This window comes from Lepisma saccharinum, chromosome 5 (genome assembly GCF_977018435.1).
Source record: "Lepisma saccharinum chromosome 5, izLepSacc3.1, whole genome shotgun sequence".
Classification (NCBI taxonomy): domain Eukaryota; kingdom Metazoa; phylum Arthropoda; class Insecta; order Zygentoma; family Lepismatidae; genus Lepisma; species Lepisma saccharinum.
Window position 1 is genome coordinate 46,340,071 of NC_139233.1, and position 27,089 is coordinate 46,367,159.

General features: G+C 38.2%; 2 protein-coding genes across 3 annotated transcripts in view; one reads left to right on the forward strand and one right to left on the reverse strand.

Moving 5' to 3' along the window:
- The window catches only part of LOC145987795 (calmodulin-lysine N-methyltransferase), an 80,337-nt gene continuing 53,248 nt past the window's right edge, over positions 1-27,089 (forward strand). Inside the window, exons 1-2 of one of the 2 annotated variants that reach the window (XM_083122498.1) lie at positions 1-254; positions 10,944-11,084. Coding sequence is in view for 1 of the 2 variants with exons in the window: in XM_083122497.1 (XP_082978623.1) it covers positions 11,083-11,084 (2 nt within the window). In the remaining variant the exon portion in view is untranslated. The remainder of the gene's footprint in view (positions 255-10,943; positions 11,085-27,089) is intronic. The other variant, XM_083122497.1, reaches the window with a different exon arrangement.
- LOC145987793 (glutamate--cysteine ligase-like) lies at positions 5,468-9,743 on the reverse strand. Its single transcript, XM_083122496.1, has one exon. The coding sequence runs from the start codon at positions 9,505-9,507 to the stop codon at positions 7,594-7,596; it is 1,914 nt and encodes a 637-aa protein (XP_082978622.1). The 5' UTR covers positions 9,508-9,743; the 3' UTR covers positions 5,468-7,593.

Genomic DNA, 27,089 nt, shown 5'->3' on the forward strand with positions numbered 1-27,089 from the left:
GCTTATTGAGGAGAAACTAGACGACGATGGAGGACGATTGGATGGGAACATAATCTCAGAAATCCTTCCGGTGCCTTGCACAAGAAACACATTTCCATGACGTCTGCGTGGCGAGCTACCAAACTTTTAAACCTGGAGCCATACATTAGAAGAATTGAAACAAAACATCAGGAGAGAAATTGGAGCCATTTCAGACTGATGCCGTAAATGTGTGGAGGCAAGAGGACAATATTATAAACACATCTTGTAAGAAGGTACGTGGTTATTTTAATTGTAACTGTCAATGTAATTGTACGAGCTTATCTCATTACATTACGGTTCCAGTTACGCTGATGCTGCATCCAGTTTGCCGGCAGATGCGTTCTCATCGACCGAACGTGCTATAAAATAGCTGATACTTTACGGCAAACTCCACCGTGAAATGCACTGTGGGAAAAGGCGCGGTGTTCAGTCTCTGGGTTTTCGGCCTGTGTATAGGACCGGTGGCAACCCACCGGGGAGCTACGAGTGAGTAATGTGACCCGGTCACGGATATCTCCAGTAACGGCTGGGGGTTCGACGTGCTGACCACGTCACCCCATTACTGGATGAAGATCTCCACACCTCTAGGTAGGATTGGGGAGGGAGACTGGCTGTCGGTAGATAGGCCAAGGCCCTAACGGGCTGTTGAGCCACAGCATTATTATCGCGAGAATAGAAAAGAAAGCTAAATTTACTACGTTGTTTAGATCAAGTTGATTCAATTTTGTATTCACAGTAGCAAGATCACAAACGGCTAATAACTGATATTCAGGACATTAGTCTTCGAGAACATTTTAAACCAAAGGGTTTTGGAAGTTATCCAGAAATTTAAATATTTTGAAGTTGGCAACGGCAAGCCTCACAGTTAAGATCAAAATTCCCACACGGAGTGGTCGTCGAGTTCTGGCTGGCAGAGGACGAAGCACATGTTGTCTCCAGCGGCCCTGTCAGTGGAATGAAGTACTCACGTGATAGCTGGTTATTATCTTTACTTTGGGGAAGCTGTTTTGGTCAATTCACCAGATTTGTAATTTATTCAACACAGCGGTTTTTTTGTTTTTTTTACAGAATGTTAATATATACTGAAGTGCATAGTTATTCTATTTTTTGTTATTATATCTACTGGTCCAGTAATATTAACATCAACAGACTGATCCCAACTCAAACAAAAATTTCTGACACCAATAATGTACACACATTGGTGTGTTTTGTTTTTGACAATGGTGTGTGTCCTACCAGCCATGTAATCCAGTGTACACCCAAGGGCGACAGAAACAGTAGACGAATTGTCCACTGCTATATTTTTATTACATCTTTATTCTACGTCTAATTGACATTAAAGTTCAAATATATGTGTGTGTTAGACTGCAAATTAAAGTTCAAATATATGTGTGTGTTAGACTGCAAGTTGCGGGTGCCATTTAGTTGTATGCACGATTCCTTACAGGAAGTCTGGGTTCACATCCTGATTAATCAATGGATGCTTGTTAGTGGCTATTCTGTCTTCCACTTCATCAACTCACCATCAGTGCTGTTCATATATCAACATTTTTTTTTCCCTAGACATGTTTATCATCGTGTTCTTCAATGAAATATACAGGTGCATTAATTATTATGAATATTCAGTTTCACCACTTTCTTTAAAGAAAATTTCGTTCTACATGCACAGAGCATGTAATAATGTAAAATTACAACCGGCATGAAATGTGCTTGGAGCTGTAATCACTTGCATCTAGCCTTCAGGCTAACGTAACAGTGGAACATTACTTCACCATATCACATCTCTGCGATCTAAACAACATAAACTTTATAAACCATACCAATTTTTTTACTTTGTGGGAGAATTGCTACACAATTCCTACATGCAACAAAAATTTCTCCAGATGCTGTGCGCTTACAAATGGAAACAAAAAAGCAGCATTTTCTAAGACACTATTTACTGTCTGCAGTATTCATGTACTTACTACTATTATGGAGAATCAACAGGTAACAGTCAGGCTAACGTTCATTATGTAAAATTCTACATTCTTGCTAACAAAATTTCCCTTCTTGCTACACCAAAATATAAATGCCAACAACACCAAGATACGTAAAATAATTGTCGACCTGCTTTAGTTATCTATCAGTATGTCTGGACTACAACTTCTACTTTGATATTTATTCTAAAGCCTAGTATAAAAAGGGTGAAAATTAAATATATTACCTAAGAGTCTATGTAGAACAAAATTTCAAACTGTAATTTTGTACCAGATTGAGAATCATAAGGACGAGAGGAAAAAGTTTTCGAACTGAATCGTTTTGGGGAGTGGAATCACAAGAACCGAATCTGGAAGTGGAAATGAAAAACATTTTTCAACTTTTTCTCTTGCAGACTCTCAAAATGCACGTAAATTCCAGATGATCTGCAAAACTCATGGACATTTCCTTGTTTTCAGGTTTTCCAGATGCGCAGCAAACCTGTATATGAGTAAACAACAATAGATCTACATCTGTTCATAGCCAATGCATTCTATGAAAATAACATGACAACCAGTGTAGCTTTAATAGAAGACAAAGGAGTGAAATAGAATTATTCTGCATTATGAATTGTGAAAGTGCGAGTATACTTTTCTTCACACGTACAATTATCAAATTATCGAGTAGCAAACAAGATATGAAATATTTTCATAAGCCATGGAAAAATACATTACTTTTGCACTGTTTTATTTTTATTCCAAATAACCTTAATGCACGTGCTTAGATATTTTCACACACTTCTAGTCAGAACACTTATAAAACACACCTTATAACTTGGTTGACCCTGTTCAATAGCGGTGCCAACTTTTGAAAAACATTGGGTGGGCTGAAACATTTGACAAAAAATGTCATGAATCCTCACTTTCATGTATCACATTAATTTTCATAAGATTGATGTGACAATGGAGACATGAGAACAACTTTGAAATGTATGTGTTTAGTAATTTGCCCAGGCACTATGTTCCATTTACTTGTAGCCAACATTTTCATATTTTTTAATAACTAACCTTTCATATTTTTTAATAACTAACAAATAAACACACTCATCCCTCACTCAAGAAAATAAAGACACTTGTTCATTGTTGATGCCATGCCTAGCTATATATAAACGCTGCCAGCCAGACTCTGGCGGTGAGACAAACAAGGGAGATTTTACACCTAAGCAACATGTGGTTGCTTGAGGATTTCACCAGTCGATAGCAGGCTTCTGCACCCTGTCATGCACTATTGCTTGAAACGTTACTCTTGATTGGGTTGTTTCCAAGTGGCATGCATCCCTTCGATCTGAAATATCCCTGAATTGCACACCAACAATAATAATGATAACATAGTAAATTATTGGGTAGGTTAGAGTCGAACGGGTCCAATAAGTTGACACCGCTGATGTACAATAAAACCTTTCTGCAAATTTTCAAATATAAAGCTATTGTCAGCCAACAAGGATTTGCACCCAGAAGAGCTGTCAGTTTCAATTGACAGAAGAACAAATTTAATCCTAATGAAATATATGAAAGTGGAAATTCTTTGCACCTTCACAGTGAAAATACACTGAAGTATGCTCATTTGCATAAAAATGGACACATGCCCAAACAGAACACCTTAATTCAAGTACTTTCTTCATACCATAAATGTCTATTTATTCCAGTCACTTTGAAAACCAGAAAATTTTATTTTTATTAAACTGATTATTCATACTGTTGTGTGCGTGTGTGTATAAGTCAAGTTATATGAAAACACATTAAATTTTCCGAGCATGTTTGTTTTTAAAGCTGTCTCATTGGAAAGGAGTCTGAACAGGAGCATTGATACTATTTAAATATTTTAAAAATAAAAATTTACTCTGTAAAATATGCAGCTAGCAATTACAAGAATTACATGTTTTTCATTCAAATTATGAATGGAAACATAATGGACAATCGCAATGTGTTACAAGTTTTTGAGGACTACGCAGATCAGTTTCTAAATGTATCGCAGAATTAATATTATGCAAGATTCATAAATAGCCTCTCACAGAAATTTAAATACGATTTTATGTGTAGCATTCATTACAATTTACAAAAAATTATCACATATACACAATCCTGCTATTCGAGATTGTATCAGGATGAGACAAGACTCCTTGCTCTTTCAATGTCCGATTTTGATGCTACAAACCATGAAATTTTAACTTGAATATATGCAACCCTGCCACACAGGTTCACAATTGCCACTAAAAAATGGTTTGCATTTGCGATAAATGAAATATATAACTACCTTCTGTTGTAATTTAAAAGGCCCGCGCAAATGATTTTTTTTAAAATCTTTTTTTCCGTAAGTTGGTAGCTCTGTACTTCATTACTATGCCAAACATAAGCGCGATCTGTCAACCAGTTTGTTTACAGCAGCAGGTTGAATCAGTCCACTTCAGAAGTGCATCACAATTTTTACAATGAACGAAATTATTGAACAAAGAGTTTGCCTTAAATTTTGTGTTGCAAACTGAATTTTGTGTGCCGACTCACTAAAAATGTTAGAAAAGACTTATGTTGAATCAGTTTTATCAAAAACATGGGCTTACGAGTGGTACAAAGCGTTCAAGGAGGGCTAAGAGGTCGTCGAAGACATGGACGACCTTCGACCTCTTCAACCGATGAAAACATCGAAAACGTTAAGGAAATTGTGCTCGATAATCGCCATTCCAGCTTAAGAGAGATACCTACTGACCTTAACATCTCTCACGAGTCTGTTCGTTCGATTTTGGTGGATATTTTGGGCATGAGACGTGTCGCTGCACGGCTTGTTCCAAAAGAGCTGAATTTTCTTCAAAAACAGTACTGTGAGCAGGTCTCTTTAGACATGCTGGATCACGACAATTCTGATCCCACATTCATGGAATGCATCATAACTGATGACGAGACATGGGTCTATGAGTTTGACATGCAAACAAGTCAACAGTCATCAGAATGGAGGACAAAAGACGAGCCGAAACCGAAAAAACCACGTCCAAGGTGCTCAAAAGTCAAGGTGATGCTCATTGTTTTCTTCGATATTCATGGTTTGGTGAATCATGAATTCGTTCCAGAGGGACAGACGGTCAATAAAGAATACTCTTTGGCCGTATTGAAGCGTTTGCGTGAGAAAATCAGTCAGAAACGGCCAGATTTGTGGATTTTACAAGACAATAATGCGCCATCGTATAGAGCGACAGTTAAGGCCAAAAACACAATAAATACCATCGAACAACCACCATATTCACCAGATCTGGCCCCGTGTGACTTCTTTGTTTCCAAAACTAAAATTGCCGCTCCGGGGTACCCGCTTTGACTCGATTGAAGCCATAAAGCAAAATTCGTGGTAGGAGCTGAAGGCCATACCGGAAAGAGCCTATAAAAAGTGTTTCCAAGACTGAAAAAAATGCTGGCATATGTGTGTTGTATCAAATGGGGCTTACTTTGAAGGCGACAAAATAAATATTGATGAATAAATAAAAATTGTGCGTTTTATTTAATAATTCCCGGTACTGTTTTGACAGAATATATATATATAAATACTCAGGTAGATATGGCCGAATAAATTGCATGGTAAAGCAAGTTTGATTTTCAAGTATCATACATTACAACTCAAGACTGAGCGAGACACACTAAGACTCATCTCAAGTTCAAAATGTTGTCTTGAACTTTGTGCCATCCCTATCTGCTGTTGAAGCCCCTAAACAAGATAAATATGATAGCTCTAAAAATATTGCGATGTAGTTTTGCCCAAAATTAAACAAAAAAACAATTCATATCCTCCTGACAAGAATAAGCTGTACGAAAAAAACAACATGTGAAGCTTTTGCTTCAGAAATGTGCCAAAGATTATTACTTTTTAGGGTATAGAAATGTGATCTTTGTTAGAAGGAAAGAGCAGAGTGCACACTTTTGACATTTCCAAGTAAACCTCTTCTTACTTAAACATCAAATCAAACACAATCACACAATCTCTAATATATTTGGTGTCAATATGAAATTCACTTTGTCTTGCATGATATGCATTCTTTCTTATTTCACCTGGCACTGCAACATACAGAAATATGCAGACTTATTTTTCGTGTTGAACAATGAAACATACGTTGACACAACAAACTAATTTGGATCATATTTCATGCCATGCAAGGATAGATAGCATCTTTGTGGCAATGAATAACAAGTAGGCTACTTCACATAATGAATAGTGTGTGGACCAATAAACAGATTCTACATAGTATTTTAAAAACTGTGCAATCCCCAATGGTGATTGTTTAAAGAATAAGGCATGGAATAGATTCTACATACTATTTAAAAAAGTTCACAACCCCAACTGTGATTACGTATAACATGCAAATTAGTTAGGGGACTTTTGAAACAACCTGCAGAAGTACAGCATACAATGAGACCATTAATAAATGAAAAAATATTTTTAAACGAGTAAGAATTGCATTTAAATATTATATGTGCAGCTTCTACAATTTGTTCTATACAACAAAAAAGTCAATGAAATGTAGGTAAAACCACAATGCTAATTATTTTTTTTAAAAAAAATTAACATTAACAAGCATAATTCAAATGAAAAGTTGTGTAAAAATTGTGGTCATCCATGCACTGAACCTGAGTCTCTGGCATGCCACACCAGTTCCTGAAACATGATGTGAATTTCTGGTTTCAACACATACTCATAGAAAATTCATAGATATCTAACTTATGGAAGTTTTAGTTGGCGAGTGTCAAGATTGTCTTCGTAGCTTGCTGGTATGAAATGCTGAAGATCCAGGTTCAATACCTGTTCAAACCACCTCTTTACACAGGTTTCAATGAAATATAAAAGAGCATCCAAGAAATTTCAGTTTCTTTCACCAAGATACTCTAAAAACTAATGTGAAAACAATATGGCAAAATGTTTGCAAAAAGGATTGAGTTACTTATGCACAAAGCAGTTGCTACAATTACCAGCACAAGAATGTAAAATAACCAATATAAATTACAAGTAGATAAATAAGTATGAACGGGAGATGACAACTGTAACAGTAGACAAATTCTCCATCACTGTCTTCAGTCAGTCCCCTCTTTTTGTCCAATAAAAGGTTCAAAATTGACAATTCTTTCTCTCCTAGGACATAAAGGAAAGAATGAAAATAGCTGTGGAGTATTTGTCTAAATTACATTTACCATCAACTATACCAGAGAAAACAATATCCTTCAATGCACCACCTATTTCTATGCATAAAAAAATAAACTGTGGTGAAAATAATTTCATTACAGTCATTGAAAAATGTACTTTTGTGCTACTGTTATTTTAATTCAAACGAACCAAGCTTTGAGCTTGTAAAATGTACAGTTATTAACATAAAAATACTTAATTAGCAAACATAACAGAATATGCTATCACAGTTAAAATCGCTGGTACAAAAAATACAACACTGGCCTTGTTAATATTCTCTTTTGCAAGCAAATCTGTAGTGCAATACAATTCTTCCCCACAATATTATAAAACCCTTCCAGGAGAAATACTAAAAAATTTAAGAGGAAGTAATGCACATTGATAAAAACCAACAACATGGAATCAACAACAGTCATCACCCTTTGCTAAAGCATTAGGAATGTTCTCCGAGGTTTTGGAAGAATTACAATTGCCCAACAGTTCAGGGCATGGAATATCTCCACCTTGTATTTTTACAACAGTTTGTAGCAAATCATAATTGATTTCCTCTGAAACAACTGAATCTTGCTGATATCCTGGGTGGTTGTGAACATAATGCCGTAGCCACCTTGCTGTGGTAAAAAGTTTACCGGACGCTCTTAGTTTTATCAACTTCAAGTACTGTTGAATTGAACAATGGGTATCTGCGTCAACATCCATGCCAGACAAGTAACTATTAATCAGTGGAATTAGACCTGGGAATATTCCTGGTTTTCCATTGATAATTTCATCAATGGACATTTCTGTGTACTCATCACTGGACGTGCAGCCCTGACTTTTACAACAAGATGTGGCTTCTGGTGGTGAAACATTTGTTGTAACATCTTTTCTAAACCAAAACTTTTGAGTTCGAACTGCATCACGTCTCTGTGCCCTCTGCATGTTTTCATCTACCCTGCTGATTGGAATCAGCAAATTAAGTTGGTATGATAGAATAACTCTAGTTAACAATACAACAAAGCATACAATAGCAGCATTTTCAAAATCAGTCAACTGAACTTCGCATGGGCGAAACTCAACTCTCCAACCTATCGATGAATCTGGCGGTGGTGGTTTGAATCGCATTGTTTGCCAGTTTGTTGACTGAATATTCTCAAAGTGGTCAGAGTCCTTTTCATCATCCTGTTGCACCTTTTCACTAAACACCGATACTGTGTCTCTTATAAACAAGTGAGCTATGTGCTGGGCAAGTAGATGATCAATACCACCTTCACGTAACTGCTTGTAAATACTTTCATCATAGATCAGGTGTATGTCATTGTATTTCTCCCCACTTGGTGAAATGTACGAGTCTATAGAATCATAACGTGATTTTGGGATGCGGTATTTGTTATTTTTTAAAGGTTCCAATCCACGTTCCTCTCTTGTTCTACAATCTACAGAGCATGAAATTACATTCCAACGACAATCAACATCAGTTACATACCCTCTATAGAATGGAGAAGCAGCAGAGAGGGCCAACATAATGGGACACAATGGCGTTAATTGGTCATATAGAGTTCTTGCTTCATCAATATTACAAGCTTGAAATGTCAGTTGAAGGCAACAGCATCCCATTCCAAAACCCATTGCATCCATATACACATGATCTGGTAAACTTGCTCTCTCGGCTTCACCATCATCTCCATATTCCTTGAAATCTTCCTTAAAGGGGGTTGGAGTTTTTACATCTTTGTATATTGGAATGTTTATTGCCACCTTTTCTCCTCTGCGTTGACGAATGTTTCCTGTCAACGTCTTGAATCGTGGATGTCCAGGGTAAATAGCTTCGTCTGGGAAAAATAATGACCTAGAACAACTTTGATTAGGATCTGGAAGACGCCCAGGACTAGTGAAAAACCTACATCCTAGTCTTGGAAAGTTAGTTAGAGACAACACTACCTCGCCGTCCTTTAATAACTTGGCTACTTCTTCACGGCGGTATCGCATGTTAGCTTCAACAACATTAAAATGAGCCAGAAGTCCCCCATACGGTTTACCTGGTGTACCTTCAAGCATGTAAGCTCCATATTCTGGCCTCCACATATCAGGAGCTTTCAATTCTAAAATATTCAATATTTCTGATGCACGTAAACAAACACGAGCAGCTCTCATTTCATGGTCGAACTTCACAAGTATGTATTCCACTTCGTCTCCCCACTTCAAAATATCACCTTGCCGATCTCGAACCCGTTTGTACAAATTGATGAATTGTACGACTCCGTGACTTCTTACATAATCTGCCAGTGATCTCGTCTCTTCCCAAGTCAATGGACTGCCTTCCGAGAGTAAACCCATGACACCAGCGAAATACGGACCGTGCTGGTTCCTGCACACACAATTGTGAATCAACAGTTACCAACGAACAGCAATGTAGTTCTTCACGCGCCACTGCAATGTTGTTCACCAGTATCAACAACGAAACATCACTACTGACGACTACAGACAATGGCTAGTCTTGATGCGGAATGTGTAGATCGGAATGCCGCTCACCAACTTTCTAGGCACATATCTCACGCGCATCCGTAGGAGCCAGACTATTTCACAGATTACCCACCCACTACACCAAACTTCGTTTATATATTTTCTACAACACTATTCCTTTACTGAAGAAATGAAATAAAATGGCATTCCGACACACATTAAACATTATGGCCGAGTCTGCTGCCACGCACGTGTCAGCAGTAAGAATAAGCATCAAATTTGCTGCTGCCACGTAATTCGTCTGCTAAGAGGATGTTACAAATCTTAAGAACAGATTAAGACGAGAGAAATGCAAGTTTATGATTAGTGGAAATGAATGTACAGGTAATTTAGAACCTTTTTCTTTAGAAAGCATTTAGCGATATTATTTTAATGCTAACAGAACCTTACCTAACTGCGAGAGCATTTAGGTTTATTATTAGAAGAATGCTAATGGACCTAATCTTAAATCATTTTTGTGTAAGTAATCGCTAAAACTTAACAGTGTGTGTTACAGACGTAATTGCATACATATCATGATGAAATCACAATAAAACAAAGACCGAGTCTGCTGCCACGCGCATCTTTTTTGAGGTTCCAGCAGAAAAAGAACGTGGCAGCAGACACTGCCAAACATTATCCTAAATTGCTTGACATAAACTTCGAATTGTAGGAATACTAATCACGTATACGATGTTGAACATCACTTTCTCTAAATTAGAAACCGCGATGATATGATTAGAGGTGTGCTGGACAGAATTGTTCGTATCGAGACGGGAAATTTTTTAAATACCTACATTCGGGACGGAAAAAATTCACGGGACAGGAAATGTTCCAAATTTCCCGAAGCTCTGGAAATCTCTAATTCCACACGTCATTTTCACCTTAAGTGAATGTTTTTGCTTTTCTGGTACAAAAACTAAGAATTTCCGATACGTTCCAGACATTTACAATGTTGAAAACGTCAAAAATTAATTACTTTTTAAAATGACCATTCAGTATTCCCCGACTACTCGGGATCCCGAAAATTCGGGAAGTCATTTCCCCGAAGTCGGGGTTGAGACGGGAATTTTTTTTCCGTTTCCGGTCCTTACTTTTCGAGATCCCGCACACCCCTAGATATGATCGCTTTCTTGAAATTGTAAATGTAAACATTTTCGCCATAATACTTCAGTAATCATAATTTTTGTGTAAGAATGTGTAACTTACATTTGTTTACAACATAGCAAGAATAGATAAAAGATCCTCAAAATTTATAAATATATATTCAGGGAATATTGTAAGAAGAAGAAGAAGCATGCTGGTGCTGTAGCTGGACTTGTTTGCAAAATCTGGTGGTATGTCGAGGGAGATGTGAAAATACTGGTAATATTGACAGGAGTTTCGGTGACGAACTAACTAGTAGTCAGCATGTAAGTAGCACCCTTTACTTGTATTTTCTCTTATGATGAAAATCAATCTTTAAAGTATTCTCAGTGTTGTGAGATGAATTTTGCCCCATGCGAAAATTTGCCCAGGACGAAACATTGGCGTAATTATAGAGCTATGTTGTCAAGAAGTCTGAATGTCCTAGTTTTAGCTATTTGTAGTGAAAATAGGAAGTCCAGTATTTTATACATTCTGTATTAGCTACGTCAGTGTGTAAAGTATTATATGTATGGTCTAATGAAATGTCATGGTTCTAAAATCATTTTAAAAAATCCTTCTCTTCATAACAAAGAAAAAAAAAGGAAAGAATACTATCCCTGCCAATTAAAAGTATCTATCAACACACTGGAAAGCAAAAGTTTCATTAGTGTGGGAAGGTGCCTTTCTTGGTTCATGCCCAGGTACTACTATAGTATGGGGTTGACACCTACAAATCATATATTTCGCACTTTTTTACATTGCTGGTAAAAATTTGCTATCCTTCGGACACCTCTAATTTTTTTGTTTCGTCAATTTTTGACATTCGTTCGTACGTATCTGCTTCGCGGAACATTTCTGAAGGTGTATCAACGTTGTTTTGATGAAATTACTTGCAATTTTTTACATTACCAGTACGTCTTTCTGATAGGCTTTTTCGCTTGCCTGAGACGAACTAACCTAACCACGCGCCAATGGTTCGTGGGGCTAGCACCAATGGTTCGCAATTATTTCCAATTTCTAGATCCTGATACTAACACAACACCAAATTTTAACTATGTTTCCTAACCTAACAGAACTAACCTATCCACGCGCCAATGGTTCATGGAGAATTAATTTTCAACGAACAACATGAATTTCCACTATGAAACATTCCCACATCGCACAAAACACCTTCCAGATGTTAGACAATACTACAGGAACTTATTACAGTAAGTACAGTAGAGCGTCGATTATCCGAAGTAATTGGGGGACATGGGTGTTCGGAAAACTGGTTTGTTCGGATAATCGAACTGTACATGTTTATTTGCCAAAAAGAAGTACTGTACAGTAAATTTATTCATAAAAACAGGCATCTCTTTAAGTATGTATTACAAAGTAACGTACAAAGGCAACTTTAGTAGGAATATATAGTATGTGGTACAGTTTATTAAACAAAAATATGTACATATTACATACGCATTTTGCATGAACAATACACACAGTACACAAAATTAACGTTTAAAAAAATCCTTTATTTTGGTCTGTCTAAGCAAGCCTACACGCTTACGAGCAGCTAAGTCACGTACTTTTTTCATTACAGATATCTGAAAGTGAGCGAGTACACAGTTCGGTTAAGCGGTCGTTCGGTTGACCGACGTTCGGATAATCGATGCTCTACTGTAGTTTCTTCTGTAGAAATGAAGAAATCTGTCCGAAGGATAGTAAACTAGTACCGTAGTTCCTTCTGTAGAAATGAAGAAATCTGTCCGACGGATAGTAAACAAGTACCATCCCACAAGTTATTTAGAAAATACAACCCTCCCCTTTACGGCCTGCAGTTGCCAAAAAGAAATAATTAATTCCAATTTCTGAAGTCTCATAAATGAGATCCAATGTCTGAAATGTCCAACCTGCCAATATGTCACACAAATAACATATCGCAATCGCAAATGTTCCCATTGCACAAGTCAATCATAAGAAGAAAAAGAAAAAAATTCAGATGTGCGCCTGTGACATGAATCCATCATCCGCTATCATAGAAGCTGTGAAAAACCTTTTTAATTTAAAAAAAACAACTTAAGTTTCGTAGCACGTAGATCTAAATTAACTTCCACACTACGAGGGCCACTATTTATATTTTGAGCTTTGGCAACACTGATTGAAGTTAGGCGCGATTTGACGTTTGCACGGAATCGTCTGGCATTATTGACCATAACGTACTTCAAATGTTTTGTCAATAGCTTCATTTGTGTTGTTTATGTTGCCTTGGAGATTGCGCGACAACAATAAAATGGAATTAACTCGTGAACATTTTCGTGCGATGATTTTTTATGATTTTCGACGTGGATTATCAAGACAAGAGTGCATCGATCAACTTACTTCCACATTTGGTGATGAAGCCCCATCCTTTGCCACTGTGAAACGCTGGTATAACGAATTTAATCGTGGCCGCCATTCGCTCACTGACGAGATTCGCGAAGGTCATCCAAAATCAGTTGTTGTTCAAGAAAGCATTGATGCTGTGCAAAACCTAATACTGCAAGATCGTCATGTGACATACTGTGAGATTGAGGCAACCATAGGCATTAGTTCCACCAGCATATATAAAATATTACATGATCATTTAGCTGTGAGAAAGGTATGTTCTCGTTGGATCCCACACAATGTGACAAAAACTCAAAAAGATGCTCGCCTCGCGTCAATTGGTGCAAACAAATGTTAAATAAATACAATCGTGGTGCTTCAAAAGATGTATATAAGATTGTAACAGGTGACGAATCATGCATATATGCATATGAGCCGGAACGTAAACAGCAGTCGACTGTATGTGTGTTTCAAGATGAACCCAATCCCACAAAAGTTGTTCGCGCTCGAAGCACATCGAAACAAATGGTCGCCTGTTTTTTCGGGAAAACTGGTCATGTGGCAACTGTGCCTTTAGAGGAACATAGAACGGTCAACTCTGAATGGTACACAACAATTTGCTTGCCAGAGGTCTTCGGTCAAATACGGAAAACAAACAAACGCCGTCGGATCATTCTTCATCAAGACAATGCCAACTGTCACACATCTCGTCTAACAACGACTTTATGAACAGTCAAAAAATCGAATTGATGGGTCATCTGCCGTACAGTCCTGATTTGGCACCCAATGACTTCTTCTTGTTCCCGAATGTCAAGAATAAGTTGCATGGACAACGATTTTCGTGGGCGGAAGATGCCGTTGATGCGTTCAAAAACCATATTATGGAGGTGTCTCAAGAAGATTGGAAAAACTGCTTTGACAAATGGTTCTAACGAATACAAAAGTGTATTGACCATAAAGGAGAATACTTCGAAAAACAATAAAGCAGTTTTCAATGCCAAATTCCTGTTTTTTTCATTGTTAGGCTCAAAATATAAATAGTGACCCTCGTATTTACAAACGCTGTTGGTTATGAGGAACAAAATATTTTCACGAAAATATTTGAAATGTTCCTGAAATTTTGGGTGTAGAAAGGGATACTGGAGCCAAAAACATTTATATTAGCTCCATCTAGTTCGCTGCACTTTCTGACACTAGGTGTAGTGCGGGGATGCCCACAGGCAGGTTGCGTCTACACAGTTTTTTTGAGGGGGGAGGATTTTTTTATTTACTTTTTTGTGATGGAAATTGGACAATAAAAGATTCAGCGTTGGACAGAAGTTGAACTTCGTTAACATGTAATAATCACTTCGTCTACTGCTAATATACTGCTAATGCCAATTTCACACGGCAGTAGATACGTCCTCACTTTGTGATCGACTTCTATCTTTCTTGCTTAACAATTCTGTTATTCAGTTCCCGACAGAATTAGAAACCGTCTCTAAATCCATCGTTAACACCATAGAACTACCAATCAGAATTATGTCTATATTTCCTACTGTCCACAACCGACGCGAATACTATTTTAAAGTAAACATTACTGAACAGCCAGATATGTATACGTGTACTCTCTGGTTTGTTGGCTGGCTGTAACAGATATATTGTACTGTGTGTAGCACAGCAGTAGCTAAATCTGCTAGATTTGTAATGATATATAAATTATGAATTGTAATTAGTTCTTCATGGACTTCAAAGTAAATTTCACAATAAGTATTTTACGAGCAAAGAAGTGTCAATAAAATATAAATATAATATGGTAACTTAATGTAAACACCACAATTTTCGCACTTTGAATGTTGTGAAGTTTATGTAATTTATTTTACTAGTTTGTATTGGGGAATATATTTCAAAACCGTAGGAGAAGGGTTTCATTATTATATGCAACTTCTATCATAATATATGGGTAATGCAACTTTATGCTAGCGTGTCCGTAAAGTGGTATATCAACTTGCAGTAACATATATGTTATATACTCACATTCACTGCCATGGTTTACATGTGCTGCATTTTTCAACAGTGCCAATGTTATTCTCTCTTTCTTTTAACAGATATTATTTTCCCAAATCTTCAGCAGTTATTAGCATCTAAACTTGCATGTTTCTGCAGTCACCATTTTTAAAGATGCGATTTTAAGGATTGTGAGAGACATAAGAAATCTTATGGTTTCGAGTTGGCGGTAGGTCAGGAAGTGAGGACCTACTTAACTACCTTATGAGACTGGCTTAAGAGATGGGTAATAAATATTATTTGGGAGGAGGACAGTGGCCAGTTCTTATTAAGTTCTAAATTTAAAGTTTAATTCTTGTGTGGATATTAATAGAGATGAGCCAATACTGATACCCACCAATAACAATACCGATACTTGTATAATTCCAGTATAAAATTACAAAGGCTAGTTACCGAGTCATACTAACTCGTCACATCGCTAAGGATATATCTAGAAATATAATTTGGGGAGCCAGTCAGAGCCAAGTTTCTCAGAAATATAATAATAAAATTGTTTCTATTTAATATGTTAATATAATTATTTGTAATAATATGAAAATTAATTTATTAGTACTTAATTTCTCTGATGCGTATGGAGTATTGTTGTATGCAACCACAGACTAAGAAACTGAGGAAAGACAACGTTAATACTTATTTTGTTCTTTCTATATTGACTAAAAATATTGTTAATACATAAATAGTAAAAAGACACTATAAACTCAGAAAAAGCAAATATTCATCATCTAGCTTATGTGTATTTAAGACCGCTAAAATTTGTGTAAAAACAACTGTCATGGCAAGCAAATTAATGTCAAAGAAGTAAAAAATTGAATAACAAAAAGAATGATGGTACGTCCATTTGATGAAAAGTAAAGTTCCCCGATGGTGTCGCCATCGCCTTGTAATCAATAGATCGTGGTTTCGATACTCAGTGGAGGCACATAGTGCTTCAAGTCTCACTTTAAAATGTAGGTCCAGTCCTGATTAGCTTATCTTTCTTAGTACTGGCATTCAAAGCCGTATGTTCTCAATCTATCTCAGCTGAAATTATTGATTGATTGATTTTCTTTATTTTACTTCGCTTTTTGTGCCACTTTTGGCTGATTTGTGAAGATGGGGATGAGTGATGAAATTGATGAATGTACACTCCAAAGCATCCATGCCAAGGCTGGGATTCGAACCCAGGCATCGTAGAGTGATGTGCCACTCCGCCATAGGGGCCGGCTTTCGGCGGAAATAAATAGCTATCATTGGCCGATACCAGCAGTCACACTGTTACAAACAGTATTTGTTTTTTTGTTTCTTTTTTGTGATTGTGTATGAATTTGTATGCTTGGGTTTCTTCCATGGTTCTGTGTAGCTTATAAGAGCCAATAAGGTTTGAACTTTCAGCCCTCCCCCATGCGACGCGGGAGGAAGTATAAATATGGCCTGTGTCAGAGGACCAGGAGAGTGTGTTTTTGAACTGGATAGCAGAAGGGAGAGCGATCTTCGGGCTCCAGTGGCCTCCCTTGAGAAAAAGCATCCCGAGGCAGTTCTGCCGATGCTCAGCTTTCCACTTGGCAGTTCTGCCGTGGGGCTCACATTAGAGGAATGTAAATAATGTAACTTAGAGAATTATTGGAAGAATCCGAGCCTTGTTTTGTTAAATTGTAAATAAATGTATAAAGCCCATTTCTGCGAGTTTTCAGCAATCACCCTGCAACATTAATTTCAGTAAGTTCTTGCCTGTGATTGATTCTTTGGTTCCGAGCGCTCTGGTGAGGAACGGGATGGGAACCCAGGACTAACGAGCCTTTTTAGTTGTTTATTTGGGTTTTTCCTGCCAGAAGCGGCCCGGTAAGGGTGGAGTATTGCGGAACAGAGAATTATTGGGGTCTCGTCCTTGGATTTTTGTGTGAAAGGACACAGGCAAAGAAAGGGAAACTGTTGCTGTAAAAGGGTCGAAATGCTGACAAGGGCTCAATCTACGTTGCCGTCCGCTATTGAGGAAACGAGTTCGACTCGAACAATGGGTACAGGAAATAATGCAAGAGTAACAAACAGGCCGAGGATTCTTCCAGACGACATTAGAGTACAATTACCGATTTTTAATGGGGAAACAAAAGGGATGGAAGTTTATAGCTTTTTGGATGAATTGGATGAATACAGGGATCTTTTGGGCATAAATGAAGAGGAATTATTGCTGTATCACCTTCCGTTAGCGTTCAAAGGAGAAGCGAAGGAATTCTTTCATTTTGCAAGCCCGTTTGAAGGATATGTGCAATTCAGGGATTTGTTGCTCAAGAATTTTCATGGGTTGGATCACGAACGGGAATTAGAGCGATTCTTGGATTCTCGCTTTCAGCTAAAGAGCAAGTCATTGGCAGTCTATATTCGCAAGATAGATAGATGGTTCGAGAGGGCAAAATCCACCGCTACAGACGAAGAGAAGGTTAATTTTATTCGGCGTAAATGTAACCCTGTGTATTGTGAGAGATTAAGATGTGAGAATTTTAACAGCATGAAAGATCTTCACGAGTATGCTTTGAAGCTACAGGGAGAGATGTTGGAAAACGCTACGTTTCCTCAGTATGAGACAGAACAGGAAATCATTAACTTTGCCTTGAGAGGCGCCACACCTCCTCAGTCCGAGGGGCTGGTGGCCGTTAGAGGGGCGAGTAGCGCCGCGGGGGAGGATCTATTACATGTTCTGGATCCTGCCAAATATTCTAGGTTAGGGAAGGAACCCCCTGCTGTTTCGAGGGAGACAAAAGCGACTGACCACCCAAGAATGTCTGGCAAAGAACGCAAGTGTTATATTTGTCAATCAACTGCACATCTGGCAAGTTTTCACAAAGTTGCAAGGAAAGATAATGTTTCAGAGTCAAGAGAACGTCATGGACAGGGCGTGACAGTGAGACGCGCATGTAATTCGACAAAAGTAAAGATGTCAAATAGTAAAATTCAGGAACCTTTCGTTTTTGGAGAAATAAATGGAATTCAGATCCCTATGTATATGGATACCGGGGCTAATATATCCTGCATGAGTTTGTCTTTATTTCGGAAATTAGAAGGAAAGGGGGCGAAATTACGTCATAGCAAGCTGAATGTACAGTTAGCTGAAGGGAAAACAACAACTGTGGGACACGTCTTTTTCAATGTAACTTTCTATGGTCAACGGGTTCGAGAGAAATTCTTTGTTTTGGAGAATCCCCAGAATGACCTGATCGCCGGTAGAAGTTTTATGGCCAGGGCGAAGATTTTAATTGCACCCGCGTTGAATGGTTGGGCTTTTCTGAATGAGAGGGACGATATTAATATTATTCCTTTTGACACAATTGGGAAGAAAGAGAAGAAAACTAGTAACCTCCTGTCTTCCACTGTCATTCACGTAGAAGAGAACCGCGACAAAGAAGAGTTGCAAACCCCCAGAGCCGAAAAAGTCAGGAAAAAGAAAAGTTTATCGGCGAGGAAAGAAAAAGAAGATCATATTCCGATTAGCGATCTGAAGGATGTGAATAAGAAATTCAGTAAGTTCCAGGAAAAGAGGAAGAGGAAGAAGCCTACTTGCCTGGGAAGAGAGGACTCTGGTTCGAGTCCCGGTACTTCGGCTTCGCAGGGAACGGAACGAGAGAAAGTAACCTTAGTGGACATTAAGGAGGATGTAATGTCACTTGCTACTTCGGATGATGGACGGAACAGCGAAGATGAAGAATTGTATTGCTCTGTTTTCTTCAAGCGTCTTTTGAGAGACAACCCTGACACCGCTTCTGTTGAACTCCTTGGTGATGTAACACCTGAGCTTCGGGGCGAAATCAACAGTTGCACTCAATCAGCAATAGAACCTAATGCAAAGAAGTTGGAAGTAAATGAAATAACAACCGGCAATATTAACTTGGAAGATAAGCGATTATGGGCAAGAGAGCAACAGAAGGACTCATATTTGTCTTTGTTAATTGCGTGCCTTAAGGGAGAGGAAGTTCAATTGGATGAGAAATTGAACAGGAAAGTTTTCGATTTTCATCTGAGCACTTCTTACCTGGATGAAGATGGAATACTCTACAGGAACATTGAAGAAGGGAAGGGGATGTTTCCTGTGTTTGGTCAGCAGCAAAAGATTTGGACACCGGATTCGTTGAAACCGGAAGTGCTGCGAATATCCCATGACGAAGTTCACGCCGCACATCTAGGGGCAGCTAAGACGCTGTTCAAGATTTTGGAACAGTTTACGTGGAAAAATGTTTACTCTGATGTTAGAGATTACTGCAGATCATGCTTCAAATGTTTGAGATACAATCCAGATTCCTCTAAAAAGATGGGATTCATGAGAAGTCGCAATCAGCCACGCCCAGGAGGGAAATTGTACGGAGATTTGTTTGGACCATTTCCGACCAGTTCTAAGGGGCGTTATCGCTACGTATTTCTCATTGAAGATTCTTTCACAAGACAGATAATTTTGGCACCTTTGACAACAGTGACAGCTAGGACAATTTCCAACGCTTTATTGAAATATTGTCACCTTTACGGCTTTCCATCGATATTTACCAGTGACAATCAAAGTGTGTTTCGTAGCCGCCTGTTTCGTCAAGTACTCAAGACTATCAACTGCAAAACCGTTCACATTACTCCATACAGTCCACAAGCAGATCTCGCAGAAGCAGCAACTAAGACAGTAAAGAGTGCGATAGCCAAGTTTTGCACAGAACACAGCAGGTGGTCAGAAAACTTGGATTCGATCGCATTAGCAGTGAACAACCAGGTGAAAAGATGCCCGAAGCGTGACGTACGGTTTCTGGTGGAAACGAAAGGTGCCGGGAAGAACGGTCAGCTGACCCAGAGACACCCCATGGAGTTTCGGGGGAAACAGCTGGGTAGACCATAACAAACCAGTCTTTTCTCCTTTGCCGCATCCCTTAAAAATAGTTTCTTTAAAGGGACAGTTCTAATTGAAATCTCCATTAGTTAAAAGTTTTTATTCGGAGGCATATTTACTCGCGAGTGTTGCACTTTCTGTAGTAATTAAGCAGAGAAGTGCCGCGAATTCACGTGCTGGATATTACTCCTACCCTAGGAGTGGATGGGAAGAGGTTCGATCCCAGAACCTCACAAGAAGGAAGCAGCCTGGAAGAGGACGTCCTTGCCATGGATGTCAAACAGCCCACACCTGGAATTGGACTTCACGACGATGAATTAGGATGTCACCGGTTCCAGAGATCACAGGATGCAGTGAGGAACATTCGGAGAGACTTATTCCGGAAAGTGTAAAGTCAGTGAAGTGAAGTGAAGTGGACGGTGTTAGTGTTTTTATTTCTTTCAGGCAAACCTCACCAGGACATTGGACTCACAGACTTACCTGGGTAAGCCCTTTTTTTTTTCGGTGAGGGGAGTATAATACTGTTACAAACAGTATTTGTTTTTTTGTTTCTTTTTTGTGATTGTGTATGAATTTGTATGCTTGGGTTTCTTCCATGGTTCTGTGTAGCTTATAAGAGCCAATAAGGTTTGAACTTTCAGCCCTCCCCCATGCGACGCGGGAGGAAGTATAAATATGGCCTGTGTCAGAGGACCAGGAGAGTGTGTTTTTGAACTGGATAGCAGAAGGGAGAGCGATCTTCGGGCTCCAGTGGCCTCCCTTGAGAAAAAGCATCCCGAGGCAGTTCTGCCGATGCTCAGCTTTCCACTTGGCAGTTCTGCCGTGGGGCTCACATTAGAGGAATGTAAATAATGTAACTTAGAGAATTATTGGAAGAATCCGAGCCTTGTTTTGTTAAATTGTAAATAAATGTATAAAGCCCATTTCTGCGAGTTTTCAGCAATCACCCTGCAACATTAATTTCAGTAAGTTCTTGCCTGTGATTGATTCTTTGGTTCCGAGCGCTCTGGTGAGGAACGGGATGGGAACCCAGGACTAACGAGCCTTTTTAGTTGTTTATTTGGGTTTTTCCTGCCAGAAGCGGCCCGGTAAGGGTGGAGTGTTGCGGAACAACACGAAAGACAGAATTGAAGAGGATAAGTATAAATTGCTGATTCCCATTCACGCTTGAACTTAGATAAAACAAAGCTAATTTCACAAGTGACCTTCATCTCTCTTTTCCAAGAACTCCGCAACTACCTGACCCGGCATTAGTGCAGCAGGGGATTAAAAACATGCATCTATCTAACGACCACGAGCTTCAAGCAAGAATTGGCAATCAATGGTTTATTTCCCACAACATTAACTAAACAGTTACATGCCTTCATAGTCACGTTTGGGTGACTACCCATGCCTTTGATCTTGCAATCAGCTTCCCAGGAGGGTGGGTTTTTATCCAGTGTTTCTAGGAAAATCTATGGAACTTCCTGTGCTGGTCTCCCAATCTGTCACAAGGAAGGGTGAAGGAACTTTTAAAAAGGACAAATGTTGAGACGAGCTGTTGCCTTTGCCTGCTTTTCTAGCCACTGAAAATCTTTGGTATCGGTAAAAGAAAATCAACTGATGCTGGTACCGTCGGCATCTTCAACAGGAAAGCACTCTGTCCCACAAATCAAGCATCTCAATTTTGCTTCCAATTTTTTCCCATCCAACCTTTTCATGGGACTTGGCCCTTTCGATTTCTTCTTGGAGGTGTATCATTTTAACGATGTTGTTCTATTAGAAATACTGACTGTACCGTCTATTGCCTGTGCTGTATAATAACTGTACTAAATATCGCATTGTAAATAACCCAATACAACAGAAAAATATGCAATGTAAAATGTGCATTTCTAACTTGTCGCAGGATGTGCATTTCGCACTCTAGATACAATCCAGAAAATTTTGACTATGAAATACTCTGAGTATAGGAGGAGAATTTGTTGCAGGAAGCATTAAATTGTATGTTCATTATCTACGGCTCTGTGTATGAAACATTAATTGAATCAGTCATACAAACAAACTAGTTTTGGTTAAGACAACTGCAGCACAAATATTTGGTGTACTGTACTGGTGTATGCAGGGTGGGAGGAGATGCTCCTGAAATTTTGAGAAAATCAAATTTTTCAAATGAAAGATGTAAAGAACTCTGGGAAAAGGCAAGGTGATGAAAGCAAACTCCCCCTAAAACAACCCCCGATTACCATTTTTGGCTTTGACCAACTTTTAAAAAAAGTATCCTGTCTCCTCCCAGAACATAGCTGTGTAATATATACATTTACAATTCCAGCCCCCCCCCCCCAAAAGAACCTTGCATTCGCCAATGGTGTACACAGTTAAATTTTCCTATCTTATCATTAAGTTGTGGGCTATTTAACATTTATTTCATCCAAATTAAAATAAGTTACTACATATTTATCAAAATAATTTGGGGGGATTATGATGAATGAATTTGGGGGGACTACATCCAAGGTCTGAGGGGGGGGGGGTGCACCCTGGTGTAGTGCAGGTGTATTCCACTTGATCATCAATTCTTTAGATAATCTACCTATGATAAAAGCAAGTTGGTATTAGCCCCATCTACTGTGCTCTACTTTTTGATTCTAGGTGTAGTGCAGGAATATCCCGGTGTCAGGCTGGTGCAAGGAAATGACATTCAACCAATAGTGGTGTTCAAGTTTAGAAGATTCAACAAATTCTGTCTGCTGATTTAAACGTTAAATTGATTAGTTAGCATGCACCACGTAACCATACCCACACAATATACTGACCCAACACCATTGAACCAACTAGAAGCATAAGTGCAGAGAGAGTTAAAAAGTGCAGCAAACTAGAAAGGGCTAATGTGTCTAGTAGGCATGTTCCTGATGTCATTTTTCTGTTGGGATAGCAGATCCAGAAAAATGAAGAACATCAAGAATTTGTTACGTCTATATGCTATGATGCTTTTGATTTCCATGCAACCTTCAAACTTTCCATAGGTTGGAGGTTTGCAGTACCATTTGAAGCCATTTCCCTGTTGCCACAATTCAAATTTAAACGTATGAGTCGAAAATGGTTTCCATAGCCACTATGGAACCATGTCCACTTCACGCTCTGCACAACCCATAGACACACATACCAGGATGGCTACTCAACGGGAATTCCTTGAATTCCAGGAATTATGCATGAATTATTGGCTCCAGGAATTATGCGTGAGTTTTTCTCTAGACGTGAAAAATTGCAACTTTCATTAATCAATGTCTCATTGAATTTATACATATTTCTAAATGCCTCGAGGCAAGTTTTTTAGTTTAGCTCATATTTTGATAGAAGAAGGAAAAGAAGGCTGTGTGGAAAATATAACACAATTCATTCAATCTGTTTACTTTGTTAGTGTCCTTTGCAGAACAATCTATCTGACAAAGGGAAGATTATTGCAGGATAAGATATCTTGAAGTTAATTAAGTAATTTTATTTTGAAATTCTTATACAATTAACAGGTAGAAATAGAGAAAACATCTGCTTGTACCCTTAAATTTTTGGGAAGTTCACCTTGAAAACCGGGAATTATACTTGAATTTTATCATGGTCCTATAGTGGCTTATTTTCTTGTAGTTTACGGTTATTGCAAGCATAAGTAAACAGTTTTTCGTTGTAACGTTTCAGGAGAACACACACTCCCTTCATCAGACATTTATTTTTATTTTGACTAAAGATACAGTTATAACAATGGTTAGCAATTTTTTTTAATCATAAAGAATCCATTATATAATGGATGTTGTCAATGTTACATTGTTGTAATATAACAACCGAACTGTGAGAAGAAGCAGTCTGTTTTATTTTTATTCCAGAAAAAAATAATTTTGATCACATTATTTCTAATTTAAAAATATGAATCCCAAATATCATCAGGTAATTCAAAGTCATCATTGTTTTCACAAAGTTTCTTGATGTTTTCTGTTACATTAAATTTTAAAGATGGTGGCTAACTCCATTTGTGAAAAAGAAAACTCCATACTGGATCTATGTTACCATTTTCATTATTTCATTTATTCCAGTGTTCTTCTGCAATGAACGAAGCTTCCCAGACATTCAACTCTGTTTCCCATCACTTTTTAAATAATGTGATCAAATTTTTTTTATCTGAAATAAAAATAAAACAGACTTCTTCTTTTCACAGTTAGGTTGCTATATTACAACAATGTAACATTCACAACATCCGTTATATCACAGATTCTTTTTGTTTAAAAAAATTGCTAACCATTGTTATAACCAAGGTAACTTAATATATAAGGTAGCGCCATCCGAAAATTGCCGATCATGCACGAGCACGTGACGTATTATGGGAGGATCGGTTATGCTCGGCGCCCCTTCGGTTATGTTCGTTCGGGGCTTGGCCGAAGCAAACGGCTGCTATAATTTCTATGCGAGGTTCAGAGAGGGGAAGTGTTTTATTACTTTAAGGAGGGGGAATTATTAATTATCGAAACTTCGGGATGGTATTGAGGCATTCCTTTAATGATTAGTAACATGACTGATTGATTGAGTTGGTGTTTCAACAAGTCCACTTTATGCACAGAAAGGCTAATCGGTACTGGATCTACAGTTTAAAGTGGGATCCAAACTACTATGTCCCTCCACCGAGTATGGAACCCGGGATTCCTTGATTACAAGGCAACGACGCAACCATTGCGCCATCGGGGAGGTACTAGTAGTAACATAATTCAAAACTCGCAAACGTATTGTGAAAATCCATACTTTTCAAACTTTCTGATCGATGTGTTACAAAGATAGTTGCGCATGTTCTCATTTACCATGTTTTCATTCTACAATCATAGTATACTATAATTTTAACATGCTAAAGAAGAATTGCATGAATGAAAGAGTTAAAAAGGAAATGATCGTTTCATAGATTTATTTTGTTTATTTGTTTCACTCCGCTTTTCTGCCACTTTGGGCTAATCGCGAAGACAAGATAGTAAAATGTCACGTAATTGCCTTCTAACGACAGTAAAGGAAATTACAGTTCTTGAATAAAATGTATATTCCTGTTTTATAACATTATGTACACGATATTGAGCATTGTATTTTGGTCTAGGAATTAATTTGTGCACCTGGACAAGAGATGGCGTAACGAGCGTATCGTCCCACAGTTCCGTGTATCCACACATGCGTTGAAAACTCCTGTCAGCATGCCTCGTTCGAAGTATAGGGCAGTTGATTGACGCGTCAACAACAGCATTTTGGAGTCAACTGAACATGGCGCAGTTCGTGCCAGATAAAGTGTTTTTGCGGGGTGTTCTGCTAAATTACTTTAACATGCAGAAAAGTGCTACCGAAAGTCATCGTATTTTGGTGGAAGTGTATGGTGACCATGCGCTAGCTGAGTGAACGTGTCAGAAGTGGTTTGCACGGTTTAGAAGTGGTGATTTCGGCCTGGAAGACCAAGAGCGACCTGGACAGCCAAAAAAATTTGAAGACGAAGAATTGAGAGCATTGCTTGATCAGGATTCGTGTCATACGCAGGAAGAACTTGCAGAAGCATTAGACGTTGATCAAACAACAGTTTCCAAACACCTCAAAGCCATGGGAATGATTCAAAAGATGTCACATTGGGTTCCACATGAATTGAAAGACAGAGACGTTGAAAGACGAAAAACCATTTGCGAATTGCTGCTTCAAAGACAGAAAAGAAAGGGGTTTTTGCATCGCATTGTTACTGGCGATGAGAAGTGGATCCATTACGAGAACCCGAAACGAAAAAGGGCCTGGGTGAAGCCAGGTGAACCAGGTCCATCACAACCGAAACGAGATATTCACTGTGCAAAGGTTATGCTGTGCATATGGTGGGATATGAAAGGTGTGGTGTACTATGAGCTGCTGCAACCGGGTGAAACTATTAATGGAGAACGTTATCGACGACAATTAATGTGTTTGAAGCAAGCTCTGGCCAGGAAACGACCAGAATGGGAGAACAGACATGATAAACTTATTTTTCAACATGATAACGCTCGCCCACATTTCGCAAAACCGGTCAAAACCTATTTAGAAAATGTCGGATGGGAAGTTTTACCCCACCCACCGTATTCACCAGATGTTGCTCCTTCGGACTACTAGTTGTTCGATTGCATGAATAACGATTTGATTAGACAGCGGTTCACTTCTTCAGAAGATATAGAAAAATGGGTCTCTGACTGGATCGCTTCAAAGGATGAGGACTTCTTTCGCCACGGAATCCGTAACTTGCCTGACAGATGGCTCGCGATGGACAATATTTTTCTTAAGGTATTTATGTATTTTGTGTTTGAACTACAGCTTCAATGTGTGCGTAACAACCGTACGAATTAATTCCTAGACCAAATATGAAATAAATATAGTGCCCGTTAATGAAGTTTTACTACTTCGTTCAATTTAATATTTCACAAATATAATGTGAATGATTTTGTACCTTTTTACTCAGTGTAAACAATGGATGTCATACTCTCCTTTCGTGGAAATTTTTCTTTAAAACAGTAAGCTCTTTGTGGTGTAGTTGACGAACTATATACTTGTGCCACGAGCTCGGCATATAGAATAGTTTTTCCTGGTTATAGACGATTAAAATGTATTTGGAAATGTAATAGGAAAATCAAAGACAAAGTCCAAAAATGAAATTTTACTATTTAACGATTCATACCCTTGTACAGTACTTCATTGTGATTTCTTGTAACTTATTTGCTATATTTTCATTTATGCTTCAGATATATTGTCTTAACCTGTTGTAAATGTCACATGTACAAGGGAGAAATATAATTATCAACATTATTAACCTAATGTCAGTGAACATCAAGTTAAATCTAATTAATGATTATCAATTAAATGGACAGAGTTAATAGAAAAACTATTCTCTGAAGAATTAATTATGTCCTTTGAATTCTTAATTTGGCCCAAGTTTAGATTGCAGGGTGATAATCTCTTCATTAATCGCATGACAAGATTTCGGTACGTGTGTACTATATGACTGTATGTATGTCAGAAGTAGATTGCTGTTGTCATGTTAGGGACTTCATGAAATTTCTACATCTTA

Coding starts and splice junctions, on each gene's coding strand:
- LOC145987793 (XM_083122496.1), bottom strand. CDS start 9,507: ATGGGTTTACTCTCGGAAGGCAGTCCATTGACTTGGGAAGAGACGAGA.